At 37.5% G+C, this 21,171-nt stretch overlaps 1 protein-coding gene across 1 annotated transcript; it reads right to left on the bottom strand.

Annotated features, from left to right (window-relative positions):
* Positions 1 to 254: 254 nt before the first annotated feature.
* On the bottom strand, positions 255 to 19,546 carry LOC124158751 (ATP-dependent RNA helicase DDX42). Its single transcript, XM_046534025.1, has 16 exons — positions 19,053 to 19,546; positions 18,812 to 18,971; positions 18,593 to 18,699; positions 18,190 to 18,292; positions 17,930 to 18,070; positions 16,002 to 16,158; positions 14,457 to 14,596; positions 14,053 to 14,281; positions 12,886 to 13,016; positions 10,712 to 10,852; positions 10,095 to 10,245; positions 7,728 to 7,820; positions 4,618 to 4,751; positions 4,152 to 4,268; positions 3,878 to 4,048; positions 255 to 1,795 (listed from the first exon to the last, which is right to left on the bottom strand). The coding sequence occupies exons 1-16, from the start codon at positions 19,256 to 19,258 to the stop codon at positions 1,634 to 1,636; spliced, it is 2,343 nt and encodes a 780-aa protein (XP_046389981.1). The 5' UTR covers positions 19,259 to 19,546; the 3' UTR covers positions 255 to 1,633.
* Positions 19,547 to 21,171: the final 1,625 nt, after the last annotated feature.

Genomic DNA, 21,171 nt, shown 5'->3' with positions numbered 1-21,171 from the left:
CTTCCTGAGCATTGCATGTGAATCATAATTAGATCACAATGCCCACAAAATTTTCCATTATTTTCACATAGCAAAATCTATCATCAAAGATAAGTAGCCATGCTTTCTCTGCAAATTTCCAAGTCATGCACATCAAAACCCATGGGACTAAAACAGTGTACAAATATTAAGTACCAGAATGAGATTGCCTTTACAACTGAATGCAACTGCTAACCGAAGACTATAAAGTCAGATACATCATAATTCTCTGGAGATCCAATTATCAAGATATTTTATTTCACTTTAAGTGTCTTTTACAAATTAATGACAAAATATTGGAAAAGATCTCTATAAATCATGATTAAACAGGTAATAAACACAGCCTCTAATACGTTCTTGAATAAGCACCTATGGCAAGAAACCAGTTATGCAACAATTTATAGTATGGAAATGAGAAGTTTTTCTATTTCAGTATTTTTCAACGTCATCCCTGAATTTCTATGGTAAGTCCGAAAAGACATGAGTTAGATTAGCAGTCCTGATCCAAAGACTTCAATCATTCTTCAGCATAATAAAGAAGGATATCAACTGTACTTGATAAAGCTTTCACATTACAGCCTGTTTGGCTTCAGGCACCTAAATTCTATAGTGGAATCATTCAACATCATGACCATTGCTTGCTAAGTATGCTTAATATCAGCATTTGTCAATTGATACAATCAAAGTCAGAATAAGCACTTACATGATTATTCTCTCACTATATCCTCGAAGCAACAATGTTACAGCCTTTTTTATATCCGAGGGTTGATCGCTATGTAACAAACTTGATAGGTGTTCATTCATTGGATTTTTAATGCAACAAGATGAATATTTATAAAGACTGCACCACATAGATTTATTACAACATTCATATGAAAAGGAATAAGATTACAGTTCTCTACTGGTATAAAAGATGGGGGGAGAACATGCCAGATGATGAGGCAAAGTTGTGAATTAAATGATACATACATATTCCCTCACAACTCCCAGGACCAACAGTCCCCAATAAACAAAGTCACACACAACTGCAGCCTGATGATGATAAAATGTGGAGAAACATAATCCAATTACTGACCATGTATTTTAATAAGAAATTATTATTTAAGTCTCAACTCTCCAAATCAACAAGGTACATCTTTGAAATCATTTTAAAATGTACAATGGTGAACTTGACTTCACTCACGGAGGAAAAGATTGCAAAAAATCTCCAAACCAAAACATTTCTGCAAAAAATTTACAACACATTAAAAAATCAGTTCTTGCATGGTCAACTCAAAATGCTTGCACACTGACACCAGCAAATCTGAGGATCAATGTATTCGGTGTTTATAACTTGCCTTTGAATATCCTCCTGTGCCAGCAAATCACCGCAAGATTTATGATTATTTTAACTTTAATTATATACATTTACAACATCAGAAGATATGATGTACTCCTCCTCTCTTCAATTAAGCAATCTAATGAGAGAGGAATTAAAATATTAGTCAACGCTGCATACTTTTTACGGTACACAATCTTTTCTAATCCTGAAACTCTTCCTCAAAAAGCAAGGCTCACAAAAGATGCTGCTCATAACTAATAAGATTTCCTTGTCCTTGCGACACAACTCTCTCCCCTACAGATCCCATCGGCTCTTCCTTCGCCTTTCCCTTTCTCCCGCTGGCCGTCCATTGTTGGCTGTCGATGCTCCTGACGAAGCCGACTCCGAAGAGGGTTGAGGGGGTGGCGGAGGCTGATGCCTTGTCTGCTGCCATGACTCATCCGTTGATGCAGTGAACTGCACAAAAAAATGCACACAACATTATTCAATGAGTGCTTCCTTTGATAGACAAAATAAAGTGGCAATGCAAGCACTTTGCTGTGTGCTGAGCTTTCTTTTCCGGAAGTACCCGAACTTTTCATAGTGAGGTGCATGATGCACTAGTGTAATGAGATCAAAAATTTTGCTTGGTGGGGGTGACCTTCTCCTTCAAAGTCCACCATGGTTCAAGAACCTGCTGGCAGTAGTAGTGTCACAACGGCCTGTAAAGTGAAGCTGCATTTCGGAGGTGTGATGGAGTATTATTTTTAGTTTGTGAAAATGGAGCGAACTCTATATGTAAATGAAGGAACAACGCTGGCAACTGGTTGTTTCACCATGATGACAAGCCAGTTCACACAGCATTGTTGGTGGGCCTTGCCAGGATATAATTAGCAATGCTGCCTCACTTCCACCGCCTGGACATATATGACACTGACTGTCTTCCTTGAGTTACTCAAAATAAAAGGGGTGCTGAGAAGACAGCACTAAGTGATATGGTTCAAAAATGTTCAAATATGAAAAATACATTGAAGAATATAAGCAAGAAATGTTATTATAAGAAATGTTATAAAGGTTCAATAAAATTTTTTTTAAAGCTAGGTTGCTTTTAGAACACACTAGGTAAGACCAGCTACTGAGAAAGAAAAGAAAAATGGTACATTGACCATAAGCAGTCATAACTGAGGTCTTGATTCATTAACAAAAAGGCAACTTAAAATTGAATACAGCCAACTTGAGGGTCACAGATAAGAGGATTCTCTAATAACTTCCATCATTGGTGACCAATATTCAGAAACTGAATTTTGGCCGGAATTGCAGGTGATTTAAGACCTGGAGTAGAAAGGAACTAGTTATCCAGGTCCAGTACTCTCTAAAAATGATCAAGAAAAAGGAATACCTAGAAGGCCTGGCAGTGACATAAAAAATTGTAACAAATGAGATATCTTTAAAAAACTTTTTGGTACCAGAAGGTCACCCATAAACCAATTGCATAATTTAGGATTAATTCTACGAGATAATATAACCATTACATAAACTGGTACAGCTAGTGATTTACTATATCAAATCCACAGCTAAAAATCATGTTTGTAAAAAACTAATAGAATAGCATGCAAAAAATAGGCTAATTCAGAAAGTGCTGAAAATATTATTCCCACCATGTACCCTGATAAAATTAAAATGTGTACGTCAAAATCACATCATCCAAAGCATCTCCAGTACTTTAGGCATAATTGATGACATGATTTTGACATAACATAGTGTCTGTTTCGTAATTGAAGATGGCATAGATCTTTAGGGAGTGGCCTCACTGTTTGCAGAGAGGCAAATATCCCACTGATCCTACATACGAAAATCCTACGAAAACTAAATCAGCAATATTGGAATAATTACTAATGGACTCCAGGAGTTGTTGGAACTGTGCTTGTTCTACAGGGCAATGCATTTCAAAGATACTATTTACCAGAACCCTGTTTCTATGTTTAAATTCATTTATTACATAGAGAAAAAATTGAAAAATCTTCAAATACCATTATACACACAAACTTTTGTGCAGCATTTCATCTGGACTTATTTTAGAAATGAATTCTGATAAAATTTCAAACAGTCCTTCAGAAGGTCACAACCCATAAACAAGCAGGATGCTCACGAGTGGAGGGAAAAGTACGCTTGGAAGAGGAATGTTGGATGAAAAGGCAAACCACTGCCTTATGTCAGAGGAAAGGTAGGGAAAGAGATATGAATGGTGGGCATGACGGAAAATGTCATTAGGAAGAGATACTCAGCCAACGGCTAGTCACGACGGAAAGAGGAGTTTTGTGATTTCCAGCCACTGAATGTTTACCTCTCCCAGCCTGTCCTGAATGTTTAACTGACAACAAAAGCAGAGTTCTAAGCAGTGAAGGAAAAAGGACCTACTGTAACAGAGGGTGTGATCACTACATTGCAAATCTCACACAAGGACATTCACAGAAATGGACGACATCCTAGTAAAAAGGGGGGTTTCAAGCATAGGCTGTAAGCTTTCATACAGACTGCACAACACACTAAGAAACCCACCTGACTTTGATACTGGGCTCTAAACGCTGCCTTCATCGCAGAGAGTCGATCGCTTCCTGGACCAGTTCTGGGACGGGTCACTTCTGGAGTACCGGCACTCAATGGACCACTACTACTTGATGACACTCCTGAACCAATCCTCAAGGTAGCAGCAGGTCCACTGTGCGAGGCCTGATTAGTAGCAAGAAAACATTGTTTAGCATCAACTTCCAGTAATTAACCATTTAAGGCCAAAATACTTGGATATTTGATTGCTAAGATAAAATTCACATGCCTCTGGTGTTGTTGAAGCGCCAAGTCCGGGACGCTCTCGGTAACCAAGTCCCCTCCCACCAACATTCAATTTCTTTCCATGTCCACTCTTAAATCTGCTTTTCCTGAACCAGGCACTCTGAAACCATGAGAAAAAGGTTATATCAATGAGGGTAAATTAGGGCAATATTGCTCCAATGGATCATAGAGATTACTATTTTCCATTAGGGCATCAAATATGGTTTCACAGAACTGTAACTCTGACAACATGGTCATTGAACAGCTGTGATATCTCAAATTGTGATTTCCAAGCCAGTATCTTTTCTGGGGCTGAGTTGAGGCCTCTGAAAGATCTTTTTATTCATATAACTTTTTATTTACCATATTAATTGTAGGCCTTTTTATGATAACACTGCTTTGTTACATTGGTATCATTCATTAAAATGCAACTCTTGATATATGATTCTTCTAACATCACTCATGTATACCTGCATGGCAAGATCCATTAAGTCTTTGGGAACCTCTTGATTGACACCTTCTAGGTTTCTCACAAGGTGGCCAGCAAATTCCTTATCTTTCTCGGTGATAAGTGTGTATGCAGTACCTTTCTCTCCAGCTCGACCTGAAATTCAAGAGAGTTAATGTCATTTCATTCAACGTGATTTTTTTTTAGTACTGAACAATCTAAATAGATCTTTAAAAACCATCTAAACACAAATATTAACACACATACCATACAAGGGATTGATAGAAATCTAAGAATAACAGAACTTCATGACTCATAGGAATGTTTTACTCATTATGATATATGAAACATCAGGATTTTACTTCAGTTGATCCAGAATGTTCGATTAGAAGAAGTTGACAATGGATTTTAATACTAAGCTAACAAACGAAAATATTTTTGATGTTGTCTAAATAAACTGGAAAATCAAGGGAAATAAAGGATAATATTCTAGTCCTCTTGACAACAAGGTGTTTACTGGGAATTATGTACATAAATGTTTTCTATTTATGTAACAGAACAGAAAAAAACATGCTGCCTTCGTATATTTAACCTTTATTTCCCTTAAAATACTATGAGATGGAAGTCTGAAGTCTGCCAGAAAGATTATGACAAATAAACATATCTTTCACAAAAGTCACTCACTACTACTGGTACACAGCAGCAATCATGAGGCTAAACAAAAATAGGCAGAGAATAAATAGATAATGAAGACAAACTTGAATACATGTAGCACAAAATGAGACTGTCCCTCCACTGTGAATCTAACGATTTGATCTTTGGATTTAACTTATCTATAGTAAAATCTTCGTAAATCGTTGGCACATTAAAGTATGGTGTCGCTAGTAGTGGGCCCTGGTCGCTCTCATAGCGATGAGGGTATTACCCTATCCTACCCTTCCACTCCTATTCCTACCCTACTACCCTAGAGGTGTCGTTGGGCTCCTTATCGCGGTGGTGCCTCTATCCTTTCTCCTTCCCATTCCACTCCCCCCCCCCCCCCCCCCTGGGTGCGTATCAGTTGTAGTACTGGGTCCCAGTCCTGGTGCATTGTAACCTTCTAAGGACCCCCCTTGGCTCCTCATACTCTCTGTCTCTCCACTGTACACCTGTTCCCACCCCTTCCTCAAACTTGTCTAATCCTTCCTCATCCCTTCCTCAAAGGTATAAATGTGATGTTCTTATACACTAGTTTCTTGTACCAGCCATGAGCCAAAACGGGTCGTAGGCATTAAATTATTGTGGGAAAGTGCGACTACCTTTCATTTCAATTAGTCAAATTTCCACTATATAACACCTGAATTAGTAGAACTTATCCCCAGATAACATTAGCCAGCTTTAAGATATGTAATGGCACAAATAAGTACATCTCATTCAATAGAACAAGTCCACACATACTCTCCTTAACCCTTTCGCTGCTGTTCAATCTCCAAAAACCTTCTTCTCACAAGCGGCGAAAATGTTAAAATGCGTTTCGTGGGCCCATGGAGCAGGTACTTCAATAATGGGCATGGTACACCCTCCGAAGGGTCGCTAATCCGGGACCATATCCTCGACGAACTCACCCACGCAGGACCGTCTCATCGGCCCCTACCAGCGGGGGCCCTACTTCCGGAAAAGTGACCGTCTGACTGCAATTTGAAAATCAATCAATCAATCCGATCATCACAATCAAGCAATCAAGTACGTCTTTTAACCGTGTATCTGCGATGAAAAATGACGATTTTGTACACTTTGATATAATGGCCACTTTCCGGTGGTCCGCCGCCACGTTTTTTGCAAAGTTAACAAAACCGTTCAAAGACTTACTTGATTGCTAGACTGGCAGGAGTGCGATGAAAACAATCATTTTGTGATGATCGGATTGATTGATTGATTTTCAAATTGCCGTCAGATAGGTCACTTTTCCGGAGGTAGGGCCCCCGCTGGTAGGGCCGATGAGACGGTCCTGCGCGGGTGAGTTCGTTGAGGAAAGGGTCCTTGATTAGTGGGTCCCTTCAAAGTGCTTCGGCGAAAGTGCTGACTGCATGGCAAGGAGGAAGAAAAAGTACGTCCACCGCAGTCTGCGGTGCAGACGTACTAGGTACGTCCACAGCAGTGAAACGGTTAAAGACTTTTATAATGCACAATTGGAATAAAATTGTTGAGTACATAAATTTGATACAAAAATTGGGTTTTCCAAAACTTCTATGCAGCAAACTAGCTCAACAAAACAGATTCTTCATAACATCGAGAAACCACTGTGGATATTAGATTAACACCAGCAGAAAAATGGACCCAGGCTGAGATTCAGGTTCTTTAGATATTATGTATTAGTTAGCTACAGATAATAAGAGGATAATAAAAAATCAAAGTAGGGATGAATTAATTCTTTGCTAACTCAAGTTAGTGGCCCTAAATGATAATCAGAATAAATGCACAGTTATAAATTAATTCATTCACATGTTCACTGCCACTTCAGTAATTTGACTGAAATGCATTCTTCATTTTCACTCCACTTCGGTCATAATTACCACAGAATTAGTCACTTTTTTGGCCTCTCATAGCACGCTTTTGGTCACGGCTACTTTGGAAGCACATATACGGTGTGACCAACACGGTGCACGTAGCCAAATGCACTTTAAAGTTCAAATGGAAAGGATCCTTTTTTTTCGTCTTATTTTCTCAAGCGAATTTAGGACATTGTTGTCCTCTCTTCCAATTAACTTGATTGACAATCACAAACATCCATGCCCTGGATGGTGATCAATCCACCCAGGCAGGATTCCAACCCGCGACCTCTAGGCTAGCAGCCGGGGACTTTACCCCGGCACCACCGAGGCCGGCACTAGTACTAAAGCGAAAGGAAAAAGAAAAACACTTTGGCACAATTGGTGAATTCGTCTAAAAATCTGCGGCAGAGAAAGTGTTAAATAAGATTTTCTGCAATGATTTGATTAATTTTCGATTTCAGCCCTTTTCATGAAACAGATATATCACAGGGGAAAAACACCTTTTTTAGACAAGGCATCAAACAAAAGTGCAATATAATACACAGGCATAAGCACCATAACTAATGGTAGTAATTTTTGGTCAAACTTGCATCACACCTACCTGTTCTACCAATTCGGTGAGTGTGCGTGTCAATATCCCTCGCCACATCAAAATTGACGACTGTCCTAATGTGAGGAATATCCAGACCACGAGCTGAAAAGAATAAGAAATACTAATACAATAACAAATAGAACAACAGAATGTAACTATTAAAATCCACAATTATGATTGCAAAAAAAAAAACTCTTTCAAGAAAAATTTCCACACATAATTCTCAAAAAAAATATGTTTAACTAACTATCAGGAATACAGTGGAACTTGGTTAATAAGTTCCTCCTCAGCACAACGATTTCTCCCGGTCCTGGTACCATGCGAGCGAAATACAGGTAAAACTATTTGGTGAGTATGCTTGAAATAGTGGTGCTTTCCTGGTTAGTACGCTCAATTATTTGCCATGAAGCAACCCGCAAGTCATCTCCTAGTATTTTCTGAGTGTGTAAACCTCCAAATTCATTAGTTATTTAATTATTATCAGTAATTGATCATCTTAAATTCATCCCACATCTCTCTTTTTATGACCGTGATGAATGCATTTCTCAACGCAAAGAATAAGCGCGTAATTACATGACAACTATTGCAGGAGCAGACAATGCTTTGGATCACCACGCGAAACTTGCAAAAATACTCGATCACGGTACAAGAAATAGAAAGCAGACAACATCAATTTTTTTAGAGAATTTCAACTGTAGAATATAAAAATCTGCTTACAATAATCTTGAAATGTCTTATTAATTGTCATATCAATATCGATATATCAGTCAATATATTTTCATCAATATGGGTTCATTCCGAGCACGAATCTGTATGGCCGTTGCCAGGATTAATGGTAAAGAAAATGTAACACAATTTTTATAAAACAACCTATTGATATACTCAGGGTTATTGTCATTTTCTATGAGTAATTTCTGAGAAAGAAGAAATGACCTAGATAAACTTGTCCTATTAAAACATAAATGACAAATCACGTGAGAATGATGACGTTTTTATGTAATTGTCTCTGGGAAATCTATGAAAACATTGTGATTTTCGTTCACATGGTTTTTTTGGCTAGTGCTAATTTTCTTGATTTTAAATGCGAAAAGAGCTCCAGAAGGTGATCCCACAAGAACTTCAGACAGTAATTGTGGTCATGAAGACTTTTCCACCGATTGCAATAACCCCTATTTCTATTATTACTTCCCTGGTTAGTACGTTTTCTAGGATACCACGTTCATTGTTTGTGATCCCTTCAAAAACATACTAAAGAAGTTCTACTATATATATCATAGCTGAATCCAGGATTTTTTCTGGGGTAGGGGGCACAAGGATCTGACAGGTCACCTTGTACTTGAGATTAAAAAACAAAATACAACAATTACCATAGAAAATATTCCCTTCATTTTGATACGAATTTTATTAATATTAAATTAAATGAATGATGCTCCGTAATACACGATTTAAAACGAACATAATGATAACCATATTAAAGATCTTGTGTATTTTTTAAGCATCTGAGGAGGGCACGTGCCCCTCTCCCCAAAATCCGCCCATGGCTGAATGCATTTTGGCCCAGGGGGTAATCCAAATGGACAAACGTAGCAGAATAGGGAAACACACCCATGTGGAAGAATAAATGCAAGGAAGTTGCTTCAGTGGTGGATCCGGGATAGGGACAAGGCTAAGTAGGGGGTAAACTCGCAGCAGTATTGGGGTTCCGAACAAAATTACCATTCTATCCAGAATAAATTGGATACACAAGAGAGGGGCTCCCCCCCCCAATCGTCCCTCTCTGGATCTGAAATTGGATTGTAACATACCAAAAGCGTGTAAAATAGGCCCTAAGTTTAAAGCTAATTTGTATTTCAATTTGCTAAAGTAGGTAAATAAATCAGGAAATATAATTAAATACTTTTGTACTAAGTAGCAACCTCCAAAAATTTTGATTTCATCTGGTGCGTGTTTCAACCCAATGTGGGGTGAATATAGCAAATAGCCCTCCCCCCCCCCCCCTCCCATAGATTTGCCTCTGCTTGCCTTTACTTGGTTTAAAAAATTTGTGATCCTATTGCTTTACTTATTATGTATATACATTGAGTTTAACACATGACATTTATAATAAATAGCAGTCAGTGATATGAAACAACGCAAGGGCCAATAAAAATGGAAAACTTAAATTTAAAAATTATTATCAGCTATGTAAGCTATGTGGACACCATGTACGTTCCTAGTGTATTACATCAACCATCATCCACCAAAAATTGTATAGTCCCCATAAATAGGATGCTAATTTGCATGTGAAAGTGATAAATATGCTACATTACCTTCAGATCTTGATCATAATGTATGACAGTTTTAAAACATCATCAAAAAAGACAAATCATACTATACCTGCAACATCTGTAGCAACCAAAATCTGGACTTCATTCTTCTTAAATTGGGTTATGACTTTGTTTCTTTCAGTCTGATCCATATCACCATGTAGCAGAACGACTTCATATTCTTTTAACTTTAAGTTGTTGGCCAATTCATCAGCATTGGCCTGAAAAAAGAGTTATAACTTTAAAGAAGAAAAATGCATGACAAGAGATCTTGAATTTATATCAATAAAAAAAGAAATCCTATTAAATTGATGAAAGAAAGCCTTTGACAGTTAATGAAAGAGTTCTTGGTATAGGACAATGAAATGAAGCATGCAATAATGTAAATATGCAAATAATAATATATGAATACTACAAATTATTAATGGATAACAAATATTCAAGTCCACACTTAGTCTTTGGCAGTTACCAGATAAAAATACAAGAGCATAACAAATGGAGAGGTAAAGATAATTTCTATCATGTTTTTATCCAAAAAATAATGACTTTAAATCACAATCATACAAGTATGTTAGAATGAATAACAAAAATTGAAAAGTATTTCTCATGCAAAATAAAGGCATGATAAAAAATATCTAATCCTTCTACATTCCAAAAGAAAGTATCGCATGAATCATCCTAACTTACCTTTTTGGTCACAAAAATTAGCACACTGCCTTGAGATAAAAACTCCACAATGCGCGATAGCAACCAATTCCACTTGGCACCACCAAGATTCAACACTTTAACTATTTGAGTAACATCTTGATTGGCCTCTCCAACATCACCCTATAAAGAGATAAACATATGAGGATAAGACACTATAATGGATACTTTGGCGGCCCTATTCTGAATGGGATTACGACCACTCTATTAGCCAAGATTGTGGGAAAAGTTGAAATCTTCAGGATAATAACGACCCGGTGAGATTTTGGCATTCGGAACGGAGAAATCACAGACAAAATTCCACCATAAGTCATATTTATCAAATTTTCAGCTGTGCATTAGCAATAGGGTGGTTTCCTTTTTTTTATTGCCTAAATTGAAAGATTATTACTCAAAGAGTACTTACAGTGAAACCTCGATATAACGACACCCCACGGTGCACTAATAAACACTCGCTATAGCGAATTGTCGCTATACCGGAGGTGGAGCAAATAATAGCCAATATACCTGTTGCGAACAGATATACAGGAACAGGAGTAGTGCGGCGACAGATAAACATCTATCCGATAAACGTAAGCATAAATCCAGACGAAAGGCGATGTTTTTTTGCATCACTAAATTTCCTTACTCAAATAACGACTAACCATTCAAACAATTTATAAGCGCCGCACTGAATAAAAATCATGCAAAGCATTGTTTCGTCATCATTATATTTATCGAACGACAGTTTACCACATAAATTTGAGACTGAGCACTCCATTAACTTCATTTCTAACAGATCGCTAGCAATAACAGAGGTTAAGGAGTCTTCATGAAAGTCTTCCGGCGGTGAAACCCTCGCTATGGCGAGAGCCAACACCAAAAGGGTCTCGTAAAAACGAATTTTATAACACGCTTATTATAGGGTCAATTGACGGTGCATCGGCTATCTCTCGTAATAGCGGGGGTGTCGCTATAGCCCGTACTCGCTTTAACGAGGTTCCACTGTATTTCACGCTTTTTGACTTAAAATTAATATGATAAGCCCATGTGATGTCATTCTGGTTCCGCTATGTGAGGCCACCTTGGTGCGAGGCTATGAGCGCTGCTACGATGCAGGCTGCTAGCAGGCAGCGCTATGCTTAAATAACGATTATTAATACCTTATCAAACGAAGGAAACTTTTCAACCATAGGCAGTTTTAATAGGTGATTATTAAGAGATGTTTCCCTGAGCTCTGTGCCTCATGCATACATTGGCAATCTCAGACAATGTAAAACTCCTGACTACTTGCATAGAATCTAGGTCCCTGTGACGTCACGTGGAGTGGCATCGCATGTGCGCCAATCTGGCCTTTTTCAAATGCGGATAAAATTGACCATTGCCATTCGTCTAAACGGGGAATTCTATAACCAAATAATTTGTATATTATGAATACACTTATGGTGGGTAACGAATCGCAATCAATGCCTTTCATTTTCTTTGATGAAGGACACTACCCTATTACCTATTCTGGATGCCCACCAGGCCATAAATTGCAACTGGGCAGGTAGCAAATTAACAACCCTATCTCAGAACAAGGCAATCTGTATTGCCATATGTAATGACTTGCACATTTTGACATTCAATTGCCTTTCAAAGCTTGTTCAAATGACAAATTAGAAAATGAAATACATACATAATAGCTAAAATAACTTAATAAATAGTGAACATTAAATGGAGTTATAAAAAAAATACATAATAAACAAGTAATATTTAATAAAAGCATGCACAAGTCTGTGGATATGTCAACAGCTGTGGCAGAAAAAGTAAACAATACTTGCTTATGGCTTTTGTGGAATATTTAATTTGAGAATATGGGTGATAACATCAAAGTTTGTGTGATATATTAATTGTAATATTAATATTTTAAGAGGTTGGCAAACATTTTAATGAGAAATTCATTTAAAGAGGATTACTAACACTAAATGGCTATTTAAGAGGATGCATATTAAAAAATATGCTTAATCAATCTACTAGAAACAATAGAATACTCAAGTTTTAGCTTTACAGACATATGACTAATACAGACATACAAACCTACATAGCTAACATATTTAAATATTAACTGCTTTAACACATGAGTGTTTTGAACTGTTAACTGAAATAGAACAAAAATATTAGACATCGTAAAGTACCTGAACTATCCTGATTGGATCCGTTAGCACATCCCTTGCCAATTTTTCAACCCTTTTCTTAAACGTTGCACTGAAGAGGAGGGTTTGACGATCAGGGCGGACATGATTGCAAATTGATCTCACTTGAGGTTCTGTAAAGGAAAAGAATTGATTCACATGGCTTTTTTACTTTATCCAAAACCTTCATTCAATCACACATTTACATTTCATTTTATAATTGTACAATTCTTAATTTCTGAGGATAAGTATATCACAGCATATTTCCCAATCCGTAAAAGATTTCTAGTAGTGCACCTTGTGTTTACAAAGAAGGCATGACTGTTTTGATCACTATAGCTTCATCTTTTGATGTGAATTTAAATATAACCCAATTTATAATCACAACTCATCATCAATCAAAAATTCTGCCATTAGTCTGATGTGTCTCTCTTCCCAACTCTTTCTTCAGTAAATGATATCACACCTATGTGCTTCTACCCAATTTACATACTTCATCAGTTAAAGGTAACAAAGTATGTGGGAAAAATTTCATCAGCTACATCACACGCACACTTATGACAATTTTACCTTCAGCTCTTCGTTTCACAAATATTTTTTGGGAAAAAAGGATCATTATGAATTGCAGTCAGATTATAACTTTCAAATAAAGTCAATACAAATGGAACCATCACCCCTAATGCAAAATGAATAAATGAAACTGGAAAAAAATTAGGGGTCACGCATCAATGTTCATGTCTTATCCCTCCCAAAAAAAAATTGAAAAAATACAGATTTGTAATGATAAGTAAATTCACACAGGAATACAATAAGCCTTCAGAAGAATAACACCACCAGCAAAATTCATTACTTTGCTCAATTTTAAACAACCATACATTCAATCCACATTATTTCCAAAGATAGTCAATTAAAAAGTAACTATCACATAAAGTAAGACGAATCAAAATTATACAGTAATAAAAAGATGAATCAGCACATATTGGCTGATGAATATAAAAAGAGATGAGGAGGTAGTTAAATGGATACAATTAACTGCAAGTAATAAAAACAGTATTTCATTGATCATCAAAATCTATCAATTTAGAAGTCATAATATGTCTGGAAAATTAAGTTGATAAAAAAATCAGCTGCATGCACATATGAGGATAAAAATTTTCAAACCTTACTCACCAAAACCCATGTCAAACATGCGATCAGCTTCATCCAGAACCAAGAATGTTACACGGTTCAGGTTTGTGGCTTTCATTTTGACTAAGTCAATCATTCTACCAGGCGTGGCAACAACAATTTCTGCACCTCCTTCCAAAGCTTTGGACTGCTCCCACTTGGAGCCACCTCCATAGCAACAGACCACCTGGATGTTGTACACTTTTCCAAACTTTTTTGCTTCTTGGTATATCTAAGGAATGATGAAAGATCAAACAAAGAGGAATCGTGTTCAGCGCTGTGTAAAAGAAATACACATTGTAGTATTTGCATATATAGAGGAACAACAAAAAAAAAACAGAAGGAAGACGATAGATTTTCTTTCCCTCCCATTTGTAATTCATGCAAACAGCATTCAAAACACACACCTGCTGAGAGAGTTCTCTGGTGGGAGCTAAGATAAGACCAATCGGTCCATCTCCCGGTTCCAGCTCTTTCTGATCCATAATATGCACCAACATTGGCCATATGAATGCAGCTGTTTTACCACTACCTGTTTTGGCGATGCCTGTAAATAACATAAATTTTAATTGTTTTAAAATAATAATGATCGCAACATTTGGTTACACACGACCCAAAAATACTTCATTTACCATGTAAAGGCCGTTTTACACGGTACACAGAATTGCGCAATCTGACGTACGTGCGAAGGCACAATCAAAATTGCGTTGTGTAAAGCGGTGAATTGCTAGAACACATGTGAGAATGCGTGGATGCGAGACGGCAAAATAGCCCCTGTTCTAATTTCGTTCATGCATTTGCGCAATTCCGTGCCATTTTAGAAATCAATGTAGCTCTAACCTGCGCAATTCCGTGCCCGGTGTAAAACGGCCTTAATACATCACTATGCATAACCAATGTATGGGTCATTCCATTTCCATTCAACAAACGTTTGTTCCTTCGAGTCTCAAATTTTTGCGAAAAAAAATGCCTTGAACCACATAATTTCTTCTCTTTCTCCTCCAAATAACCATAGAGCCATAATTTATGGCTTCTTTTAAAGCTATTCTATAAGATATTAATTGTGTACAAAATTGATAAAATCCACTTCCCATTAACATCATATGTAAATTTGTAAAACATTATCAGTTAATTATTTAAGAGAAGGCTGTCTCTAACCTTAAAAGATGAGGCCACATGAGAAATAGTTACTACATATCTACTTTTAGCTTGCAGTCACTCAAATCTAGTACCAAAACTACTACAGTGAAACCTCGATATAACGACACCCCACGGTGCACTAATAAACACTCGCTATAGCGAATTGTCGCTTTACCGGAGGTGGAGCAAATAATAGCCAATACACCTGTTGCGAACAGATAAACAGGAACAGGAGTGGTGCGGCGACAGATAAACATCTATCCGATAAACGTAAGCATAAATCCAGAAGAAAGGCGATGTTTTTTTGCATCACTAAATTTCCTTACTCAAATAACGACCAACTATTCAAACAATTTATAAGCGCCGCACTGAATAAAAATCATACAAAGCATTGTTTTGTCATCATTATATTTATCAAACGACAGTTTACCACATAAATTTGAGACTGAGCACTCCATTAACTTCATTTCTAACAGATCGCTAGCAATTACAGAGGTTAAGGAGTCTTCATGAAAGTCTTCCGGCGGTGAAACCCTCGCTATGGCAAGAGCCAACGCCGAAAGGGTCTCGTAAAAACGAATTTTTTAACACGCTTATTATAGGGTCAATCGACGGCGCATCGGCTATCTCTCGTAATAGCGGGGGTGTCGCTATAGCCCGTACTCGCTTTAACGAGGTTCCACTGTACTTGGGATTAATGGAAAATGAAGTAATTTTGACAGGCATTAGAATTTATATGGAAACTAGTAAAATGATTTCTCAAAAAAGGAATGGAAAACGTTCTGTTTCCACTGACTCAACCAAATACCCACCGATCAAGTCACGGCCACCAAGGGCAGCTGGAACCGCCTGAGCTTGAATTGGAGTCGGCTGAGTGTACTCCGACTTGCGTATTGCCTTCATTAATCCTTCGTCCAGACCAAAATGAGCAAAGCTAGTCACTGGATAGGGAGGTGATGGTCCAGAAACCTGAAGAATTAATAAGTCAATTATTACTATCAACAGAGCATTACCATAAAGCATGTCGATCATAACATCTCTCATAGCATCACTGTCTCAAGCTTCTATGAGTAGCTTTTTCTGCCCATACATTTCAAATATGTACCTCACAGTGCAAAACTTCAATCTTGAACACCTCTGTACATGCCCCTATAATTTTAAAAATATTAAGTCTCCAGGGCAATGCTTCTATAATACTAGAATGGAAAATTAGAGGCATTGCTCAAAAAACAATTCATTCCCCAGAATACAAAAATTCCATCAGCAACACCACCACTTAACCCTTTCGCGCCGGACCTTGGTTCAGGGAAATTCTTCCTCAATACGAGCCTCTTTAAAAATTTTCTTTACTCCCTTGTACGAAGCGTTTTCGCGTCAACTGAAGGCAGTGGTTCCCTCCCTAACCATTTTTGGACCCAACTCAGAGGGTGCCGATCCCTTTCCTCGGCCTCTGTCCCAGACCCTAGAAGGATTAAAAGCCCCTTCCTAGCACGAGTTTGCGGTCAACTGGCTAAAATGTTAATACAAAATATATGCAAATACTTATTGTTCGCATCGATTTTTTACATTCAAAATGAATTTTGTGTTTTTTTACTGAGCATGCAGAAATTTTAAACGAAGTTCTAACGTTGATATAGACGGATTTAGTATATTTACTAGTTGGTCTATAACTCCATTGATATTAACGTTAGAATTTTGCTGATTTGTGAATGAAAAACTTTGCTGTTTCTAGAATTTGTAAAAACAGCAAAGTTTTTCATTCACAAATCAGTAAGATGGATTTCTACAACGTGAAGGCCTCTACTATTCAGTGCATTAGAATTTTGTTTGAAATTTCCATGTGGTCAGCAAAAAAAGATGAATTCATTTCTAGCATTGAATTTCATAAGTAAGCAACAAATATTTTTTTGAAAATACACTGCAAATAACAGTAGTTGACCGCGTGGAGAGGATATGAAAGGGTCGATCTGAGCGGCCGAAGATGGGACTGGGCTCGCGCTAAGGCGGATCGTGAGGGGCGCCCGCGTCCGTGGGTCTATTGTGTCCGCCACGGTCACTTTTTTCGACCTGTGCCGCACAGGTGTGGCATTCGTTGGTTAGGGTAAGAACATTCAGGATGCACTGGTGTGGCATTCGTTGTTTATGGAAGAAAATCCTCGCCGCACAGGTGAGGCATTTGGCGCAAAAGGGTTAAAATCAAGCACATTAGGGTAGAAGGGAATCTGATATTTTACAAATATCTTACAATATTGGGAGACAAATGCTTCCACATAACATTTTCTAAAGAAGAGCAAATAAGAGGAAATTCATGCAATGAATAAATGGTATATGAAAATGACGAAATATGCAGATGCATCTAAAAACCAATCTACACACCCACATATGTGCATTTACATTTTCCCAGCAGGCTAGGACTAGCTTGCAATGAAAATGTAATGATTACCAGCATTATAGATATGATAGATTTCTTGGAGATATAATTCCACAACAGTAGGCAATTGTAAATTACCTTGATTCAATGAATGGTATTACATTCAGTAAAAATGCATTTAATGTAAAAGTATTGGCAGGTTCTGCATCACTTAAATAAGATTACTTTTAATTAATTTTATTATATTAGATTAAGTAAGTAAGTATTTAAGTAAGATTATTTTTGCAGAGGCTAATTACATTATTAGTAGGTTAAAACCTTAAGTTACTTAATTAGCCACTCCAAAAAAACTAATAATTACACACCAACCTTTATTCCAAGCTTTGTCCTCAAATCATCGACAACCTGAGAGGAGAGGCTTTTTATTTCTTCGTGAACATTGTAGAAGTTCTTTTCAAAATCAGCATATTCAATTGTTGTATGGTCAACTGGAGGCAATGGATCAATATCCTGCAAAAGAAAATAAGCTAAGTTTATTCCTCCATTAAACTAAAAAGATTCATTTCACTTATTTACCAATTTTCTCAAGAGAAATAGAGATGTGACTAAAAGTTTTAAGAAACACCAACCTTAGATTTCTTTGGTGCAATTGGATTCCCATCCTCATCATACTCAATCTCTTGATCTGACTCATCATCAACCACTCCAGCGTTTGGATTCTCCTCCATATACCTAAGTAATAATCATCATTTTACTCTAACTGCCTCAAGGCTTAACCCAGAATATAACTATGAAGAATGGCTCCTTTTTATCTCTATTACTATGGGCGACTTTCAAAAAAAAATTTAAACAGAGTAAATGAAAAGAACAATTTTACGGAGTACTATACTAAGTAAACCTCTCAAATAACAGGGAAGATATAAATAATTCACCGAGTACCTCCATTGAAGGGCCAACATTTTATTCCATGTAATTACTTGCATGCAAAATATGCTTTTGCTCAAGTTGGGGGACGACTATTGGACAGCATACCTATAGTATGACTCTTCGTCGTCTTCTTCTTCGATATCATCTCGAATCCCCTTACTTAATTTATCCTTTTCTTCTTTTTCACTGGCAGCAGTGCTCTGTTTCTTCACCTAATGGCCGTCAAAATTGGTTTAAATCTGTTCGATAGAACAAATTGAACTAAATAAAATACTTCGGCAAAATTCTAAAGTAGTTTTGCCTCTGGTGAAAATGACTTGTTACCTGATTTTCAATCCCTGCCATATATGCGTCCAAAGGATCTTCTTCGGAGTCAGATTCTTCTTTCTGCTGGAAACTAGGACTTCCTGGAGCAGGAATATACTCCAAATTGGACGTTGTACTCGTGATGGTGGTGGTAGTTTCATCATCTTCCTCGAAGTACCTATAAAAACACACAAAGGAGTGCATTTAATAGGATTGTTCATTTTAAACGCCGACTTCCCCACATTCACGAAACACTCACTCTTCTTCGGTTTTAGGCCTCTTCCTGGGAAGGCCATAGCTTGCAGCTAAAGCGTTCTGGCTGATCGCATTCATAGTGGAGTACCCATGCTTACTAACTGCACTAGTAGGCGGTGGAGGAAGTTGCCCCTTGGAGTCACGCTTCAGTTGAAATCCAAAAAATCCGAAACCTCGAGGCCGGCCATCTCCTCCCCGATGATAACTCATTTTGAACGTCAATAACTCCGAATATACCGAATAAACAAGCACTTCAAACTAAGTTGTACACATATGATGTCAACGCAGGCGGAACACCGACACAAGAAATATATGAGGAGTGATCAAATTGAGATCATTGGTTGAAGGAAAGGATAGATCCTTTACAGTCCCTGAATTAAAATGTATTAATATTTAACCAATATACTAGGAAATAACAGACGGCAAGGCAAAACAACAAACCCTTGTTGATTGCTTACACCAGCCATTGAAGCCACCAACTTGATTCGATTGTAATCGACCGATGAATCGACTACCCACGGTCGACCGCTCGATGACACGCGATTTACCGCTGGAAGCGCCTCATATGAACGTCGTATTTTTTTAAACGAACAAATTTAGGACATAAATAACGCTTCTACCGATGAAAATGAAATTATTTAGAGGAATTATAGAAAAGCGAAAATAATATCTAAATATTCCAAATGATAGAATCACAATAGGTCCGTTCTGCCTCCATTTTCGAGGTTCCATATTGTTAGCGCAGTCCATCGCCACATTACATTACGAACAAAAAATAAAGTTCACCAATAAATAAATGTATTTGCTAACAAAATATAGAGAACGGTGACTTATTTTTTTACCAAAGGACGCCCATTCAAAAATTATCAACAATTAATTTGCGATTGATTAATGTAATCACTGAAAGTATTTCCACAGATCAACAACAACCACCGTTTACGGATAATTTTACCAAAAATACGTTTCACCGCCAAAGTCGTGGAGTGATGAGTCTAAAAGCAAAGAAAAAGGAAGCAATAAAATATATTCCATTATCCACCAACATATAAACAATGACCACGAATTGAGCAGAATTTGGACCAAAAATTTGCAAAAGAGTGAAGCAAATCTGTTGAAAATGATTAATAATAATAAAACTATTAATAAATTCATCGGTGACTTGCAAATATATTTGAGAGCATCAAGCGATACTCAATACTGCATTTAATTTAATTAGAAAATAAAATAATTTCCATATGAAAAGTCTAATTCAAAGGAATATATGCTAAAAAGTGGGGCCAGTGGCCCGCCTCTCCTAGTCCCCCTTATCACTGCCCGGCATTCACTATTTTTATCAATGATCTAATAAACACAACGAAAACACATCACAATGGAAATGGAATAGTGGGATTACCAACATATGATATAGAATAGGGAATATTACGATTACCTAATTGTTTCACTAGTTATTATAATGTTCATACCACAGTTATACACTACCAAGTGAAGATGCAACCCCGAACCGGATCACAAAAATCCCTTTGAAGTGTATGAAACAGATATCTCAAGGTCAATTTTTTGATGAAAAAACTGTAGACGAAATTTTATCCAGGAAACAATTTGTGACGATCCCTTGGGCTACAACCTTGTCATGATGGAAAGGCTTGCGCGTTCCTATGACCCCTAGAGCTGCACTGGCGGGATTAATTCAAAATTACTCCCGGTAGGGCCACCCATGCCAGATAGGTCTAAGGGTAGGAGCCAGACCAAAGGTAGTCCACGTGATGGTTTCACGTAAAAAAAACACTGTTGGAATGGGAAACCCTACCAACTATCTCTTCCCTGAAAACATGGAGTACAACCAAATGAGCCTCGGCAGCTCATTGAACAGGACCCGCCCGCAAAGGGTTTTTTTTCACGGCAGCGAGGTCGGCAAGGTCCTCGGGATCGTCAACATGCAAAATCATTGCACAGACCCGGAGTTATCATCAGTTGCAGCAGCAATAAAGAAAGAAGGCCCGACCCACCAACTTTGCGGTGGTTCAAGTTTACATGCCCACCAGTAATCATGGGGAGAGAGAGGAAGATAAGGTGAAAAAAACTCCGGGTAAGAAAGAGCTAGTAGTGATGGGCGACTCAAACGC

This window comes from Ischnura elegans, chromosome 5, assembly GCF_921293095.1.
Source record: "Ischnura elegans chromosome 5, ioIscEleg1.1, whole genome shotgun sequence".
In the NCBI taxonomy this organism is placed as follows: Eukaryota; Metazoa; Arthropoda; class Insecta; order Odonata; family Coenagrionidae; genus Ischnura; species Ischnura elegans.
This window is presented reverse-complemented; position numbering and strand designations above follow the sequence as displayed.